The 16069-nt window shown below is 39.8% G+C and overlaps 1 protein-coding gene across 3 annotated transcripts in view; it reads left to right on the top strand.

Annotated features, from left to right (window-relative positions):
• Positions 1-16069, top strand: part of GABRB1 (gamma-aminobutyric acid type A receptor subunit beta1) — a 140985-nt gene that overhangs the window by 95446 nt on the left and 29470 nt on the right. For all 3 annotated transcript variants that reach the window (XM_056338322.1, XM_056338329.1, XM_056338340.1), the window contains one exon: positions 13495-13577. In XM_056338322.1, the coding sequence (XP_056194297.1) occupies positions 13495-13577 (83 nt within the window). The remainder of the gene's footprint in view (positions 1-13494; positions 13578-16069) is intronic.

The raw sequence follows: 16069 nt of genomic DNA, 5'->3' as shown, positions 1-16069 counted from the left end.
CTCTCCAAAGTTTATTTCAGTGTTGTAATGAATTTATGCTCATTCAAAAAGTTCTGAGAGTTAATAAGCTGTTGTAACTAGAAATCTCTTTGAAGTAATACATGCCTTAAACTGATTCACTGTCACAGAATCAGTCCTAGGCCACATGCAATGAAAACATTCATTTCTTCTTTGATATATCTTGTTTTCCAGTTAAGATCCATTGACAGGGCATGAACATCAATCAATTTTCTACACAAAAATCACATCAGCATTTCTCCCAAGTCAGGGGTGTGCAAAAAGGCAATCTAATTTCTTCATTCATGCTTGAGACTGCCAGTGGGGTCAATATTTGGCAAAAACAAAGATCCTGTCATTAAGGTCCTAGTGCAAGACTTTCATTTTACTTTCAGTTCTCCAATGAAATTAGTCACCACACATGGTAGATTAACTACAGGAGCTCAGCTTCTTCAGATGCACTCCAGTTTCCTCATAACATATGTATCAAGACATAATTACACTGCCAGCTTTGCTGACTGAAATTATTAGTTTTCACATTCAATTACCTACCTGGAAGAAATGAGGTGTGCTTACTGTCTGGTCAGGATGGGTGAACACAGGAAAACAGTGAATACCAAAGACCTAAGAAAAACCTTCAGAAATCAATCACACTTTATATTAAGAACTGCATGAGTGGTCTGTAAAGGCTTGATAATTTAAGGTCTTCTGTATAAGTGGTAAAAGCATATTTTAATGAATATTAGATCTTACAGTCAGTTGCAAACATAAAGCAGTGCAATGCCATACTGCAAGATGCCATTTACTCTTGCTATTGCAACCTTTCCTAGGTGATACATGTCGTTAATAGATTTCATAGGTGAGCTCGATATAAGAAAATGTGGCCATAAAACTAACCACAGATTCAAGTGGAAGCATCTTCTCCCTTGCGTCAGGGTTCCTCCTGTCTCTTTCCTTCTTTTCGCCACACAAACCCTATAGAAAATGCTGGCTTCCCTCTCTGTTGCACTCTCCTAGGAGCGGGGACTGTAGTTTCAGACAATATAGGATCTCAAAGTCCCAAAAATCTCAAGTCAAATTTCTCTGCAATTGTTTATGTTACTAATTTCCTCTTCTTTATAGCTAAAAAAAGAACAAGGCCTCACCTACCACCAACAAAAAGCCTAGTATTTCAGATTTTAAACAAACTCTTACCTTAGTCAGGCACCCATTTCCTCAAAAACCACAGAAATTTAGCACTTTACTTGTACTTTCGACCATTTTTTTCCCAAGGCATCTCCCCACTCAGTTCACAGTTCCTGAAGCAGCTCGACATTGAGCCAGACAGAGCCACCACAAAGAAGCCGGCACCTCCCCAGGTACCCCCAATTACTCTGTCAGAGCCCTGCTCTTTCTGCTGGCCCATACAGGTGTTGTGAACCAACAGTAAGGGCTGACAGCTTGTGCTTTTAGTAATAGGAATTGCATAACAGGGAGTCCATGGGCATGCTGTATTCAAAATCATTCTGTTTCTCACACGTTTCATAAAGTCAAGAAGGGATTAAGCTTCTCCACTATGAAGGAGTTTCCGTGCCACTCATGAAAGCTTATAACACCCAATTTCTCTTAACTTAAAATCAGTAGATCTCTGTCTTTCATCCAAGTTTGACACTGAAGCCACTGTTTTGGCCCATTTTTCCACTGCATAGGTAAAGCTACAAGCACTAAAAAAGGAGCAGACTCCCCCTTCTTGGAAAAGCCAGCAGGCCAGGCACCAGAATAAGGAAAGAAAAAAGAAACATGAAAGCAAGAAATTGTTTTGATCTTTGCTTCTGCACCTTTCCTCCCCTGACTGCAGGTTTCTGTTTGAGATGCACTGATATGGGTAATGTTGACCTGTAGAAGCTACATGAGAAGTCACAGTTCCTGAAGAGTCACACCACACCTGCAGCAAAATGACAGCGCTCTCTTCCAGCCTCACCCCTGCTTCCAAAATCCAGGAAGATCTTCCTTGGTCACAAGGCAGTTAGATAGTGATAGGTAAATATGAAGTATGTCTGATGCCAGAAACAATCTGGTTTTTACCAGTCATTTTGACCACGCACATCCTGAAACCTTCCAATTACAAACCAGGCTGGGTGCGGAATTTGTTGCCTAGATTCCTCTTCCACCAAAGAAGGGGAGACATCTGAACATGTCCATGTCTCTTTCGCACACAACACGTATCTCAGTGTCTGGTTTGGTTTTATTTTGGGATAAACAACAAAAACAACACAAAAGCTGAAGATGCCAAATGACACGAACATCACTGCTGCCATCTAGCAGACCTCTATTCCCTCCTAAGCAGGATATTTCAGTCTGTGGGTATTATCTACGTCTAGAAATTTCAATAGTAACATCACTCTTCTCGCATTTAGTCACTTTTAGAAGCTTTGTATAGAGGTACTGAAAAAGTTGCAGATTTGGCACTTTTTCTTTTTTTTTTCTTTTTTTTTTTAAACCAGATTGAAAACCATTTATCTGACTTCCCACTCAGACCCTCCTTTATGCTACGCACTTCCCATCTGGCTCACTCTTTTTCTTTTTGGCTTGCAACATACTTGCACTGTCAAACTAAATTATTTTTTCTAGTAAATTTCAGCTCCAACTCTCAGGCACATTTTATTGAAGTATCTTGTTTGCCCTGGTATAGTTATAGTTCTCTTGGGATTTATTTTCATGGGTTTATAGCTGTGCAGTAAAAATTCTCATTGCACTGAAGTTTGGCCTACAAGCATCAAAGAAAGAGTGCTTTTTGCTAATGTTTAAAAAGTTAGATTGTAATATTTTAGTGATTTTTTTTATATTTCTAGATCTTTACAAGAAGTCATTAATCTTCACTGAATTATTTCTAATAAACTGTGTTGAACAGAAAACTTCTTACACTGTAAAAAGTACATATCTGCTTAAGGTTTTGATTTTAGAAGTTTCTAATGCAGTCAAAGCAAAATATTTTCTTATAGACCTTTTCTCCCATGACCTCTGTCCCCCCACTCCTCCACATCACAGCTCTCCTTTCCCCACTGTCTCCTGCTCCCACCGCTGCCCTGGAGCTTCAGGCTGTCTTCCTGGGGAAGGCAGAAGCCAGCAAGCCTAATTGTCCCCATTTTCAGTAATCTCACCCCATCCCTGCTCTGTGATAGTACTACGTAACCATTCGCTGAAGCAGAGTTCTGGCAGCTAAAAATCAGGCTATTGAGCAAGGGTTTCTTTCTATAAGCTAAATAACAATGATTTTATTGACAATTACTTTGAACGCTGAGGTGAATCTCCCAAGACAACTAAAATGTGATATCCCCTTCCCCAAAATATTTTAATGCCTATAGCACCCAAGTTAAAGGTTGTCTAACTTTTTGAACACTTCTACTTGGCATTGCCTGTAGAAGTCAATGTTCTATGTGAACAACCTATAAAAAGAATTGGCCAGAATGCATACATAGCATAGCGTAAGAAATCCTGACTTCTTCCCAAGAATCAGACACCTTGAAAGGGCTGAACACCTCCTCAGTTGGATGTTATTATGCTAAGTTATGCTTTATAATGCCATGCATTTTGCAGGTGTCTACATTCAAAGATCTGGTTCATTCTGAGAACGAGTTCAGGGCGGAATACCCGTCAAGCTAGCATTTATGATATACATGGCTTTCTTTTATTGACGCCAAAACTTACTTGCAAATCACCAGCGGCTAGCTCATATCAGATTTTAAAATATGCTAAGCATGACAGCATAGTGCTAGATTTCAGTGAGGATCACTGAGTAAACCAAAGAGAACACGATGCAGGCAGTGAAGGAGTGTAACAAATCCTCCCCATCAGGTTCTCACCTCAACACCTGACATGCCATAGTCTGACCCACCTGCATACTTCCTACTAACAAGCAACTCTTTAGATTTATAGAGCTTAATAAGATATCTGGTTTTGAGAAGGAATAGTAGTTGACACTAAGTTCATGAGCTGAGGAGGAGGTGATCAGCAGGGCTGGCTAAAGGAGATCCTGCTCTCCAGGACGCAGGTGCTGGCTGGCCCCCACTCCCTGCAGCACCCTTTGACTCTGCAGCACAACAGCTCTGCGGTGAGCAGAAGACTTCTTTTGGACTAGAAATAACATTTCCTTGTGGAAAAGTGGATATTTAGCCCTGAATATCTCAGTGTTTCAGGTAACACCACTGTCCCATAGATACCTCTACCAACACAGTGGAGAGGCCAGCGTGCAGCAGCCCCAGTGCCCAAGGAGGCCATCCGCTTGTTCTTAGGCAGCACACAGCACCGTGATCACAAGGCACTGCAGCTGCACGACCTCATCAGAAAATGTGTAAGCTTCAAAGTGCTTCAGGGAATCTCTGAACCTGGGATCCTTAAAGGAAGACCAGCAGTGACCTTTTCCAGCAAAGGACCCTTCCTCATTTACAACAATAAAAGAAAAAAAAAAAAAAAAAAAAAAGGGAGGGGGGCAAAGAAAGTAAAGGCAATTTGTAAGGTGGAGCAGGGAGGGGGAGAACAATCAGCAGGTGGATAACAGGTTTCAAATTCACAGTTAGTTCAAAAAAGAGCATTTACACTTGAATAGATGGTAGCACAAAGCTGATTCTCATACTGCAGTCTTTAATAGTTTGCTCACCCTGAATGGCTGGAATTGCTGGAGGTAAAGATACATGCCCGCAGCTCCTCTGCTTTGAGGTATGTATTAGCTATTTACACCTGCTTCCACTCAGCACAAAATGCCAGTGATTCAGTCTGACACCATCATAGGCTTGCTTACAAAGGCATAAATGAATCTACAGTGTGCCAGTCCAAGAGCTCCTTTTTAATTTTGCTCATCTTGCCACTGTGTATATATAAAGAAAGAATAAACGAGTTATTATTTTTTTCAGATATTTTGTGACAATATCCACATCTCATCTCTCTATGTGATCTCATGTGTCAGGCTTTTAAAAATATATGTTACCACGCACACTAAAGATGCTACAATGCACTGCACCCACTTCTACATGCCTTGGTCTATGGATCTCACAATCTCTACTGGCAAATTTTCAGGTCACATGAGTAACTCAGCAGGACTTATATAACTCATATAACTAGAGCTCTAAAGACCAAGCAGTGCCATCACTTGTGCACAGGTGCAAGTGACTAGATTAAATATTTGTGAACAGAAAACATTTCCTGGGCATACAGGACTGAAATATCATGCATACGTGTTCCTCTTTTTTTTTTTTTTTTTAATCAAACTAGCTTTGTACTGCTGTAATTCTTGTAGAATACTGAACTATTTCCACCTTCTAGAGTGTATTAGAACCTGTGAAGGAAGTTAGACCTTGCTTTGCTGAGCACTACCCCAAACTCATTTATTGCACTTGCAGGCTATCCATATAAACATGCTGGGTGAGCTGGACTCGGGAAGGATCTAGGGAATGAAAGATGGACTACAAGTGGTGAGGGATAGGCCTCCACTTCAGTTGTTAATTTTACCAAAGTTCAGAACATTAAAAATTATGACAAAAGTCCAGACTGCAGGTCCATCTAGCCCATTATCTTGTCCCCAGCAATTACTAAGGACAAATGTCTTGGGAAAGGCTTAAGATGATTTCTGATTTGTTCTTTTACCTTCACCTCACCACGAAGCTACCAGCTATTCTCAGAGAGAACTCTTTTTTTATTAAGTGACAAAGACACCATTCACTGCATAGCTTTGTAAGCACAAAACCAACGTAAGAAACCAGTGCCTGGGTTATGTTAAAGAATATTAGTTGGAGTAAACTGAAATGACCACAACAGCAATACTAAGCACATGCCTACTGCTAACCAACATCTCCTGCATAAGACCTGGTGACTGTTTGGGCATACAAAGAGACATTTACAAACCATTCCTTCTCTCTTAGAAACATGTCACATTGTGTGTTAAATCAATGGTTTGCCCCTGCCTAAGACATACTGAATTAGACTCTACTGCTGAGATGGTGTCGTGGCTTAATGCTGGCAGCACGCAGCTGCTCACTCACTCCCCCTCACCCAGAGGGATGGGGAGGAGAATCGGAAAGGAAGGTAAGGGTCTTATCTCAAGGGTTGAGATAAGAACAATTTAATAGGTAAAGCAAAAGCTGTGCAAGCAAAGCAAAGCAAGGAATTCACTCACTAATTTCCATGGGCAGGCAGGTGTTCAGCTATTCCCAGGAAAGCAGGGCTCCATCATGTGTAACCGTTACTCGGGAAGACAAACACCATGATGCCAGATGTCCCCCACTTCCTTCTTCTTCCCCCAGTTTATATACTCAGCATGACATCCCATGGTATGGAATATCCCTTTGGCTAGTTCAAGTCACCTGTCCTGGCTGTGTCCCCTCCCAGTTTCGTGTGCCCCCCCAGCCCTCTCACAGGCAGGGCCAAGAAACTGAAAAGTCATTGACTTTGTATAAACATCACCCAGCAACAACTAAAACCATCAGGTCCTATCAACATTGTTCTCACATCATTGCCAAAACACAGCACTGTACTAACTACAAAGAAGAAAATTAACTCTATCCCAGCTGGAACCAGGACAGATGGACAGGAAATGTTATTTAAGAATAGCATTTTGACTTTTGCAGGTCTTCCATCTGAGGCAGAGCTCAAGCAGCAACGGCTGACCTTGGCAATTCACTGGTGCATAACACTGACAATGAAATAAGTTGACAAAATCCATTGTGTGCAAGCTCTGCCTTCCTCGGTTCTTCATCATCAACACTGTCTTCAGAGATGGTGCCATCTAACCACCTTTGGGGCCCAGCAGTGAGCCCAGCTTGAACTGATTCATGTTAAACCAACCTAACAAGAACAATAAGCAACTCGGACAAATTCTGCCTTCTTTGGGTGGGCAGCTGTTATATTGATATGACTGGGGGGAAAAGGAATGGGATAAGGAGTGTCTCAGGAGAGCTACGGAACAGCATGGCAGCTCAAGCAGGCAGCTCAGTAGCTTGTGAGAACATACATGAATTAGAAGAGCAGTAGGGAAAGTATTTTTTTTTTTTAACATTCTTATTTCAAGCCAATGCTGTTGATTGATTTGACATCCTGTAGATTAACTTTTCATGCCTGTCATCTGCTGGGAAACAGACATTTGTATTTATACCTCGGAAAAAACCTAAATATTCCTCCTCTACATTTGACAAGTGTATTCACTCCCAGGAATGTTACTAGGTACACGGGGATAGACAATAAACTCATAACAACTTCTCCAGGTCTCAGCATGAATCCCAGTCCATTACAGCACTAGCCAGTAGTACTACTATGGTTAACTCTTCTGATTTTTTCAGTAGTATTTTTTTTTACCTGACCATAGCAGCTCTTTTCATCTTAAAAACCATGTTTCAGCCTTTGAAAGGCATTGCAGAATTTGACCACTTACCCTTTTCTTGTCGCAGCTATACTAGCTTAAGATGTTATTGCCCTTGCTGCTCATCACCTTGATGGTTACCAACCTTACTGCTTAGCTGCTTGCATTTCAGTCAGGGTTCAATGTTGGCAAGTAAAGGGGCAGACTGGAAGGAAAGGAGCATGGTGGAAGGGGAGGAGAGAGCAATAGCATCACAGACCAGCAGGAGCTGTAGGCAGAAGGCTGTCCCTGAGATGCCTTTCCATACCACCACTGTCCACAAGCCATGGAAGAGGTGGCTTCTGGGGGCATGCTTGGTCATTGCATGGGAAACAGGTCAGCTCCTGCACAGCCAGAAGCTGGCTGCCCTGTTGGTTACGGTGACTGCTGAAGCACTGCTGGCTGGCTGGCCATTTCTGCATAAAGTAATTACAACACAGTTCTAATAAACTCTTGGGAAAAGAATTGACCTAACAGTTATTTATCTGCAGTGTGTTAAATCCACATCCCTCTGCTTAATCCAAAATATAAATAACATCTTTATTTACACATATACATATACGTACACATCCATGCACATATAAATATACACCTTTTTCAGAAAGGCAGACCACAGGATTTCCACATTTAAAAACCATTTTCACTTCTTTGTGAATTTTAATCTGTATTTTGAATTTTTTTCTCAATGAAAAATAAAGATGAAGGAGAGGCAAACCAAGAAAACACCAGTTCAGGTTATCAACAAAACACAGGAGAAAGCCCCTAGTATGACACATTTTTCCTAGCCTCGTCTTCGTGTGACTTAAGTAGAACAGGTCACTTTACCTGATATAATAAAGGTCACTGGGTGCTTCTCATGCTAGACCCAGTTCTCAGCTGCTTACAGCTTCAACTCTTTGAGCTGTATATTTATCTGTAGATGTCTTCCTCAAGATGTTTTTTATTTTTTCGTGTTTATGCAAGTCTACTGTTTCTCTGAGCAACATGGAAAGGAAATGTGTGTTACACTCGCTAACTTAAATCCATACAAAAGCTTTCCTTATAAACCTGAGTCTTATCTCAAAGTATGTAGTCTACAGCAGTGACCTAGCAGTTGGCAGCTTGTCTCCAAGGTAGAGTCAAAGATATATTTCCTACTGATTTTGTGGAGAAAAAAAAAAAAAAAAAAGATAAAGGAAAAAAAATTAGTCATATTATAATCATTTTCCAGTCTAAAAAATTGGTTTACACATGCTGTTGTACTCATATCTAAAACTAAGTATCTAAATCTTTTACTGCATCTGGTTCAGGACCCAATATTCCAATTTTCTCTCAACTTCTCATGAGATCTGTGAAAGCATCATTATTTAATCACGTATTGGCCCTTCCCAATTTTACTAACACTTGTAACTTCTTTTTTAATAGAATTTGACCAGACAAGCAATACACAGACTGTTGAACACAAATTTCCCAAGTACACACTACACTGTAAAATACACAACATCAACACAAATAATGCTAATGCTTAAATGTACATCTTGTAAGTAGGCTTTTCCAAGCACTGTAAGTTGGGCATGTTTGCAGGTTGAGAGTTGACATTTTCTCCCAGGGTCAAGCACTCACACTTTCCTTGGAAATTTAGTGTCAGCTGGCATGACAACCGTAAATCCTGTACATGGTTTGGACAGAGAAAAAAATATGCAGATTAAATGTACCTTTTTTTGCCTTCCTCTATTCCTTCAGTAACTCTCCTACAAGACATCCTATTAGATCTTAAACATCAGGATTCTTCCAAGTTCCAGAAAAAAATGCTGATTACACTGAGAACATGGGACTGGGTTCTGATGTCAAACAGTGGCTATGGGATTAATTTCGCTGATACCACTGAAGTTAAATTAACACCGATTTAATAAAAACAGTGTTTTACCTGGGGTATGAAAGTCTACTTCCAGTGTGCACCAGAGCCCCAGCTCTGCAGTGATGAAGAGAAGTTATTCTTTATTTGATTTGAAGATTTTATTGTGCTTTTAAGGAAAAAAAGTGGGTCCACCCCAGTTCATATCTTCATATACATTTATAATTCACGCTCTGTTGACTGAGAGAAAAAGAACCAACATATTGAAATTTGATACCTGTCCTCCAAACAGAGGAAACAATTCACTACAGATCTTGCATTGTTTAGCTCTGATCACCTCCACATTTAGTTGTCATTGCTGTCTTAAATATTTCTTCTCTTCTTCAAGAATTGAGGAACAGATTTTTGACAGCATTTGGTGAAATACTCTAAATACTGAACCACAGCTCCACTTCCTGCACTCATTCTGAACTTGCTTTAACTGCTCACTGATGACTTAACCCAAAATATTAAACTTTACCATTTGTTCCTGCAAGACCTGCTGCCTCTGACAGTATTACATAAGGACTTCAGTTTTGCAGATACTGGATATCAATGTTTTATATAATTTTATTTTTGGAAAAAAGAACTTGATTATACAGTAAGAATATGGTATTTAGAGATTCAGACATCAAAATAAAAGCTAAGCGGTTCATCAGATAACTTGAAACACAAGCAACAATTAAAAAAATAATAATTTTGCTTTTTTGCAGATATTTGTCTTGCCTGTTAGCCATTCAGAGTTCACTCAAGCCCAGAATGTCTGAGTATTGACATGAATGAAATTAAGTAGCACAATGATATATTTCCACCTAACTGCTTGTACTCTTTGCAAAATCCCATTTTTATTTGTATTCAAAAGAATCTAAAGACTGTAAGGATAGTAGGGCAAAAGACACTGTACAAACAAAATATATTAGCCCCAACACTGGAACTTAAAACATATTATGAGAATGGAAAGTCTGGAAGAAACATATCTTACTCTGGGATATAAATAGCTCTGCTTCAAGTGTAAGATTAGTCCTCCACTAAAACTTTTACAAAGCCCCATCATATTCCACCATTGCCAGAAACTGCTTGTGCCCAGAGACTTTCAGCAGTAATCCTCTTGGACACAGATTTATTGCAGCTTTGCCCTGTCTTCAGGCTATTGCATTCCCCTTCCTGCCATTACACCCTTGTATTCCACATTTGAATGTCAGTTTTAAGCTTCTGGTGCTTGTGCAAGCCATCAGTTAACTCTCCACTGTGAGCATTGGCTCACACACACACTCACTCAGAGCACAGACAGTAACAGGTTTGGGATTATACTCTATTTATAATACAAGATTTGATTTTTGTAATCGAGACAGCAATTACTATGATTGCGTCTGGGTTTAATTTATCTCCTTAAACAGATTTGTGGTTATCCAGAGCACAATGCATTAAAAATTTTACACAGCTGAGATCTATCATGAGAGAGAAAGAAATGCTTGAAAGGCAGGTTTATGAACTACAGGTAATGCATGTTACCAGATCCTGAAGCACTCCTACTGCAGTCATAGGTAGCTATTTTCAAGGAAGCCTAAGACTCCCAATAAAGTTTAAGCAGCAGGGACACTGTACCACTTCCAAAGCTGTGGGTCTGCAACCGAAGTAGGATCCTTTCTCCTGCTGCTGGAAGCTACCCCTCCACCGCCTGCTTGGCAATAGTCTCCAGTTGGCCTTCCCATCTCATGCTGTGCGGCTCTCACCTCTGCAGACTTCAGCAAAAACCCTGTCACTCCCCTTTTCCTTGGGAGCAGCTGCTTGCTGTTGCACCGGAGGAGCCACAGCAGCATTCAGCACTGCTGCTAAGGGGTTAAAAGACTCACGAGGGGGATAGCTGCTCCCCACCACCGCCTTTGACTTTCCCCAAAGTATGGAGACTGACCCCAAAATACAGAGGCCCTATAGGATATGCAAAACAGACCTGAGGGAAGCAGAGAACATAAATTAAATGCTTCTGGTTTACCTTTCCTTGTGGGATAGAGACAAGGAGTGATTTAACAAGGATGAGAAATTACCAATGGGCAGGCTAAGCAGATTTGGATCACTTACTGCTGCTAGAAACTGATACTAAGGGTTTCTTACCTTTTTTCTGCATAACCCAAGTATTTACTTCCAGATCCCACCTGAAATTAGCAGTGCAGTGTCTTAGCCACACGTACATTCATATTAGTTCTTGGATTGTAGTACGGATCAGACACACCAAACCAACCAGCGTGCCAAAACCTGCACAAATAGTGAGAAGACAGTACAGTTGACAGAATTACAACGTCAGGAAAAAATAATTATGTGGAATATTTAAATCACAAGTATACAACAATTGCATTATTTACTACTGCAAAATTAATTTGCATTGATTATATAAAGAATAAGAACTTGTATTGCTTAGGTAACTTATGTAGGATATGCAGAACTGCAGATGGCAGCAGTACAGAGACACTGGCCATCAGGAAACAGCAAGCCACTGCAACTCTGTGATCTGGGAAACACTGTCAACCTCTAATTCCATACACACTTAAATAAATCTGGTTGATGTAAGTGAACAAAATTACCATAAAGGCTGATTTATTAATTGGAAACAAAACATTACCCTATGAAACCTTCATTAAAAAGCATTTAAGTGTGACTAATGTTAGTATAGAGTTATGTATGATCTTAAGCACTATCAAGTAGGTGCCTGACAAATGATTACTGTGTGTCTCCTCAGTGCCTCTCAGTAAGATATATTTGGTACATGGCTAAACTAAACAAGATCCTACCTCTGCTGAAGCCTTCAACATTTCCCATGACAAATGCAAAACCCATTAAGATATATGCAATTCACTTCAATGTAACAAAAATCAGCCTGAGGAAAAGCATAAATATATCATTTCCATGGTGCTTTACACAGTATTCTAGAGTAGTTTCATGGATGGGTTCCCATAACAGCACTAGCTAGATGGTCCTTACACACAGGTAGACAGGCAGATTTTGTAGACTTAGGATAATCTGAAGCATGTCACAGTAATGAAGCATGTGGCATTTTTCTTCTTTTAATTCTGTCAGTTCTATGACAGCAAGGATTATCATCCCCATACATGAGCATGTAAGTGTGCTTGACTTTCACCCCATCAAAAGTAAAATCTCCAGATGTGTTCCTGTGACATTAATTAGCATAGAACTGGAACACATCCAGATCAAGGCAAGATCTGCCTTTCTCAGGTAAAAATTTTTGGAGAGGGAGAGACACAAAAAAAATTAGAGGCTAAGTTTGCCCATTCACAACTTCAGAAGTTGTATAACACTTAAGAAGCCATCTATCACCAAAAAAAAGGCAAATGCGGGTAATAACCCACTTTTGTGAGTTTGAAAGCACCACTATGAGTGCCTTTCTTAAAGGGATTTTCAAAAGAAGCTATAATTTGACCCCTGTCCTAACACAGCCACTTACCTTCCTCCCAGGTACCACAGGCCTGTCAGCAAGCATTTGCTTAGATATTCTGTGATTTTCAGTCCAACAAAAGGAGAAGGACTGCCTTGCAAAAAGTCTTAGGCTATGGTGAATACCTTCAGGGACGAAATACCAACTTACATGCTCCTCTAGAAGGAGCAAGGATGGGGAAGATCCTGCCTACATCATAGCTACTCTCAATGTTCTTTAAGTAACCACCATACAATGTTGTATTTCACAAGTGTTTGATTGCATCATGCCATTTTTAAGAGGTGATGTTCAGTTATCAGTTAATGATAAACTGATTATGAAACCTTAAAAATAATGAATCAAATATAACCAACATTTCCACAGCTCAGGTGAAAATGCACATACCTATCAGACAAAATCGAAAGAGTAGCAGGTGACAACAAAATGAAAAAAGAAAACTATCAGCAGTACAAGCTATAAATAAAGCAATTTGAAGATGTCTGAATGAAGAACATTAAAAAACAGATGTCCAAGTAGAAATCTCTCTAATTGTTCTTCAAAACACTGTACACTTGCACATAAAGTTTTCAGTCAAAATCCTGCTTTGCAGTATTCACCATATGCTCTGATGCTTTATACTTTAACCAATATAGTGTGCTGTATAAATTATTTAATCATATAAATACAAGCTATGTAAAGCCTGTATTCCAGGAATCCCTGTGCATAACCATTCTGTATTTAAACAAAGAGAGAAGCCACTACAGAAAATCTTGCCTTCTCAAACAAGTAAAATGTGGTTTCAGTATATTTTTTTTCACCCTCCTCTTGCAGGATCACAACAACAGCTGCTTGCATGATGGATCTACGCAGATACCCTCTGGATGAACAAAACTGCACACTAGAAATTGAAAGCTGTAAGTTACTGGAGGGAGAGGGTTGGCCAAATGACAGCTGTGGATTGAAAGACGTTCACAGGTTAGGTACGACAGGAACAAGTTATTCAAATACGCTGTGTCCAGTGGGCTTGCACACTGAACATATCCAACATATTTCTGTAATACATAAGCCAAAGTATGTTTAATTCACAATATTGGTTGATCCAAGCTTGTAAAATGTCTTTTAAAATCTCTCATCAAAGAGAGAAGAGTATTTCTTGATGGTCAGAGGACAGCAACCAAGCACTGTCCCTCTTCAGTGCCTAATCAGCCGCAGAACCTGAATTAATTACTTCACCTCAGTGCGTTCATCTCTAACATCAAGGTTAACATCTGCCCCACATGGTGGTGGCAGGACTGATCAATTGCTCTTACCAAAACACTTGGAGGTTAAAAAAGGAAATAACTTGATCCTTCAGCACTAAGGTTAATGAGAGCTTTGCCATTGTCATCCACGAGCGCAGGATCAAGGCATGCACTTGCAAATTTTTACCATTAAGATAGTCTATCTTTTATAAACTTAGCCTTTAGAGAAATGCCTACCAAGGTTTTTGAAAAGAATTTTTATTCTGTCGTTGGTCAAACCAGCTGCTGCCACTGACCACAGAGCAGTCTGTCTAAACAAACTGGTTAAGACTACATAGAGTCCAAAGCAAAATAATGCAGCAGTTTTCTAAGAATTTCCATTTTTCACATTACAACCACTGCACTGTTAGAGTTAAGCGATCTGTATGAGGTTCTAGAAAGGATTAACAGATTTCCCCAAATGAAGTACTTTGGTTCAATTACTGAAGAGAAAGAATGATTTTAGCATTTGAACCTCTGCTTTGATGGATAGACTGAAGTGTTAAATAAACAGAGAAACAAGCTGATCCAGAATTAACCAAAATAATTTCCTAATACCAATGCCATCAACAAAAGCGATGATTTCATTGTTTGTAGCATATCCCATTCAAGGAACTACAATTTCTCAGAAGTCCAGTATGTACAGATTTTGCTGTGGACTGAAGAGAGGTTAAATTCTGCAAAACCTCACAGCACCAATTTTCAAAATTATTCCATTAGTCTTCCATTGCTTAGATTTGACAAATAAAAACATTTTCACAGTGTCAAAACAATGGAATATTCACATATAAAATGTTTAATAGTATAGTAACACAAATATAAAACAAATAAGTCTAAGCCAAAGAAGACACTCACTTTTTGAACCTTAGAAAATATTGCTGGGAAAGATTTCAGTTTATTCTGAACTGCAGAGGTTTTCATCAGTTGTGTATACATAAATGTAATATATCTCAACATACCTGTGAGGTGGTGATTGCCAGGCACTGAAAAAAAGCATACAGTCAGTCTAGAGCACTGCACTAATGAGAGACAAGATGGGCTCTCAGCCCAATGTTTATACTTATTATTATTTCTACTTGATGGCACCAGAAAGATGCCTTATTTAAAGCACTGAAATGGGTACATACCATCAAAATTACTCTCCATAATGAATTATTTTGTTTCTTTGTAAGCACATAATCAATATCAGCCTTAATATAAGTCAGTGGAGGTGCAGCTTCTCATTCAGATTTTAAATTGCTTGGCAAGCACCTTGAAACGTTTCCCCACAAATTATTTGCTTTTGCTCCTTTTCACAGAATGTCATGTTATAGCGATTTTAGAAATTCTCTGCCAGGTTGAGAACAACAAACCTTTTATTCCAGCAGCAAAATATTTCAATCAAGTAAACATTAACAGTAGGCTTAAGCAAATTATTTTTACTGGAGAGCATTGTCTGAACAGAACCTGGTCATTTATTTCATTAGAGATTTAAAAATGGTGGCTTTTATTTTGAAGATCCTAGTGTTTTAGCACTGCAGGCAGACATCTCAGAAGGAAAAACAGGGAGACAGTGTTGTCAAGGTTCCCCATGAAGCACCTCAGTAGCCACAGTCCCGAGTCACCACAACAGCTTGTTGTCTGTTACCATTCAACATGCACAAGGAAGTCTCTGGAAGGACATACTGGTGATGCACCATATTAAACCCCCTCAACAGATGCAGTAGCATGGCAAGCTGGGCCAAGTCAATGTGCATGTAATGAATACTTGTGTCAGACCAGCATGTATTGCCTTTCCCCGTACATCTGCTTGCAGTCAGCCTGCCTGTATCTGCATTGCTCTGAGTTTACTGAAGCACCACAAACCCACAGCCCTGTGTATGAACACATAGGCAGCCATTCTCTTCTCGATCCCGAGAAGCAGGGACTGTAGGCGATTGTAACTTCCCTTTTCAGTGCTGCCCATCACCCTACTGATCTCCCCAGTTACTTTCTGCTAGTGCAAAACTCTGTCTGAGTATCATAATCCACCACTTTATGGGACCTACAGAGGCACTCGTTAAACCCCATGGTTGTCTCACACATCCCTGGGCTTTTCAGCTCCCTGTCTTTTTTGTCACAAAACAGCTCTCTTTATGTTGCTTGCT

This window comes from Falco biarmicus, chromosome 1 (assembly GCF_023638135.1).
Source record: "Falco biarmicus isolate bFalBia1 chromosome 1, bFalBia1.pri, whole genome shotgun sequence".
Classification (NCBI taxonomy): Eukaryota; Metazoa; Chordata; class Aves; order Falconiformes; family Falconidae; genus Falco; species Falco biarmicus.
The sequence above is the reverse complement of the archived record's forward strand: the minus strand, read 5'-3'. Positions and strand labels throughout refer to the sequence as shown.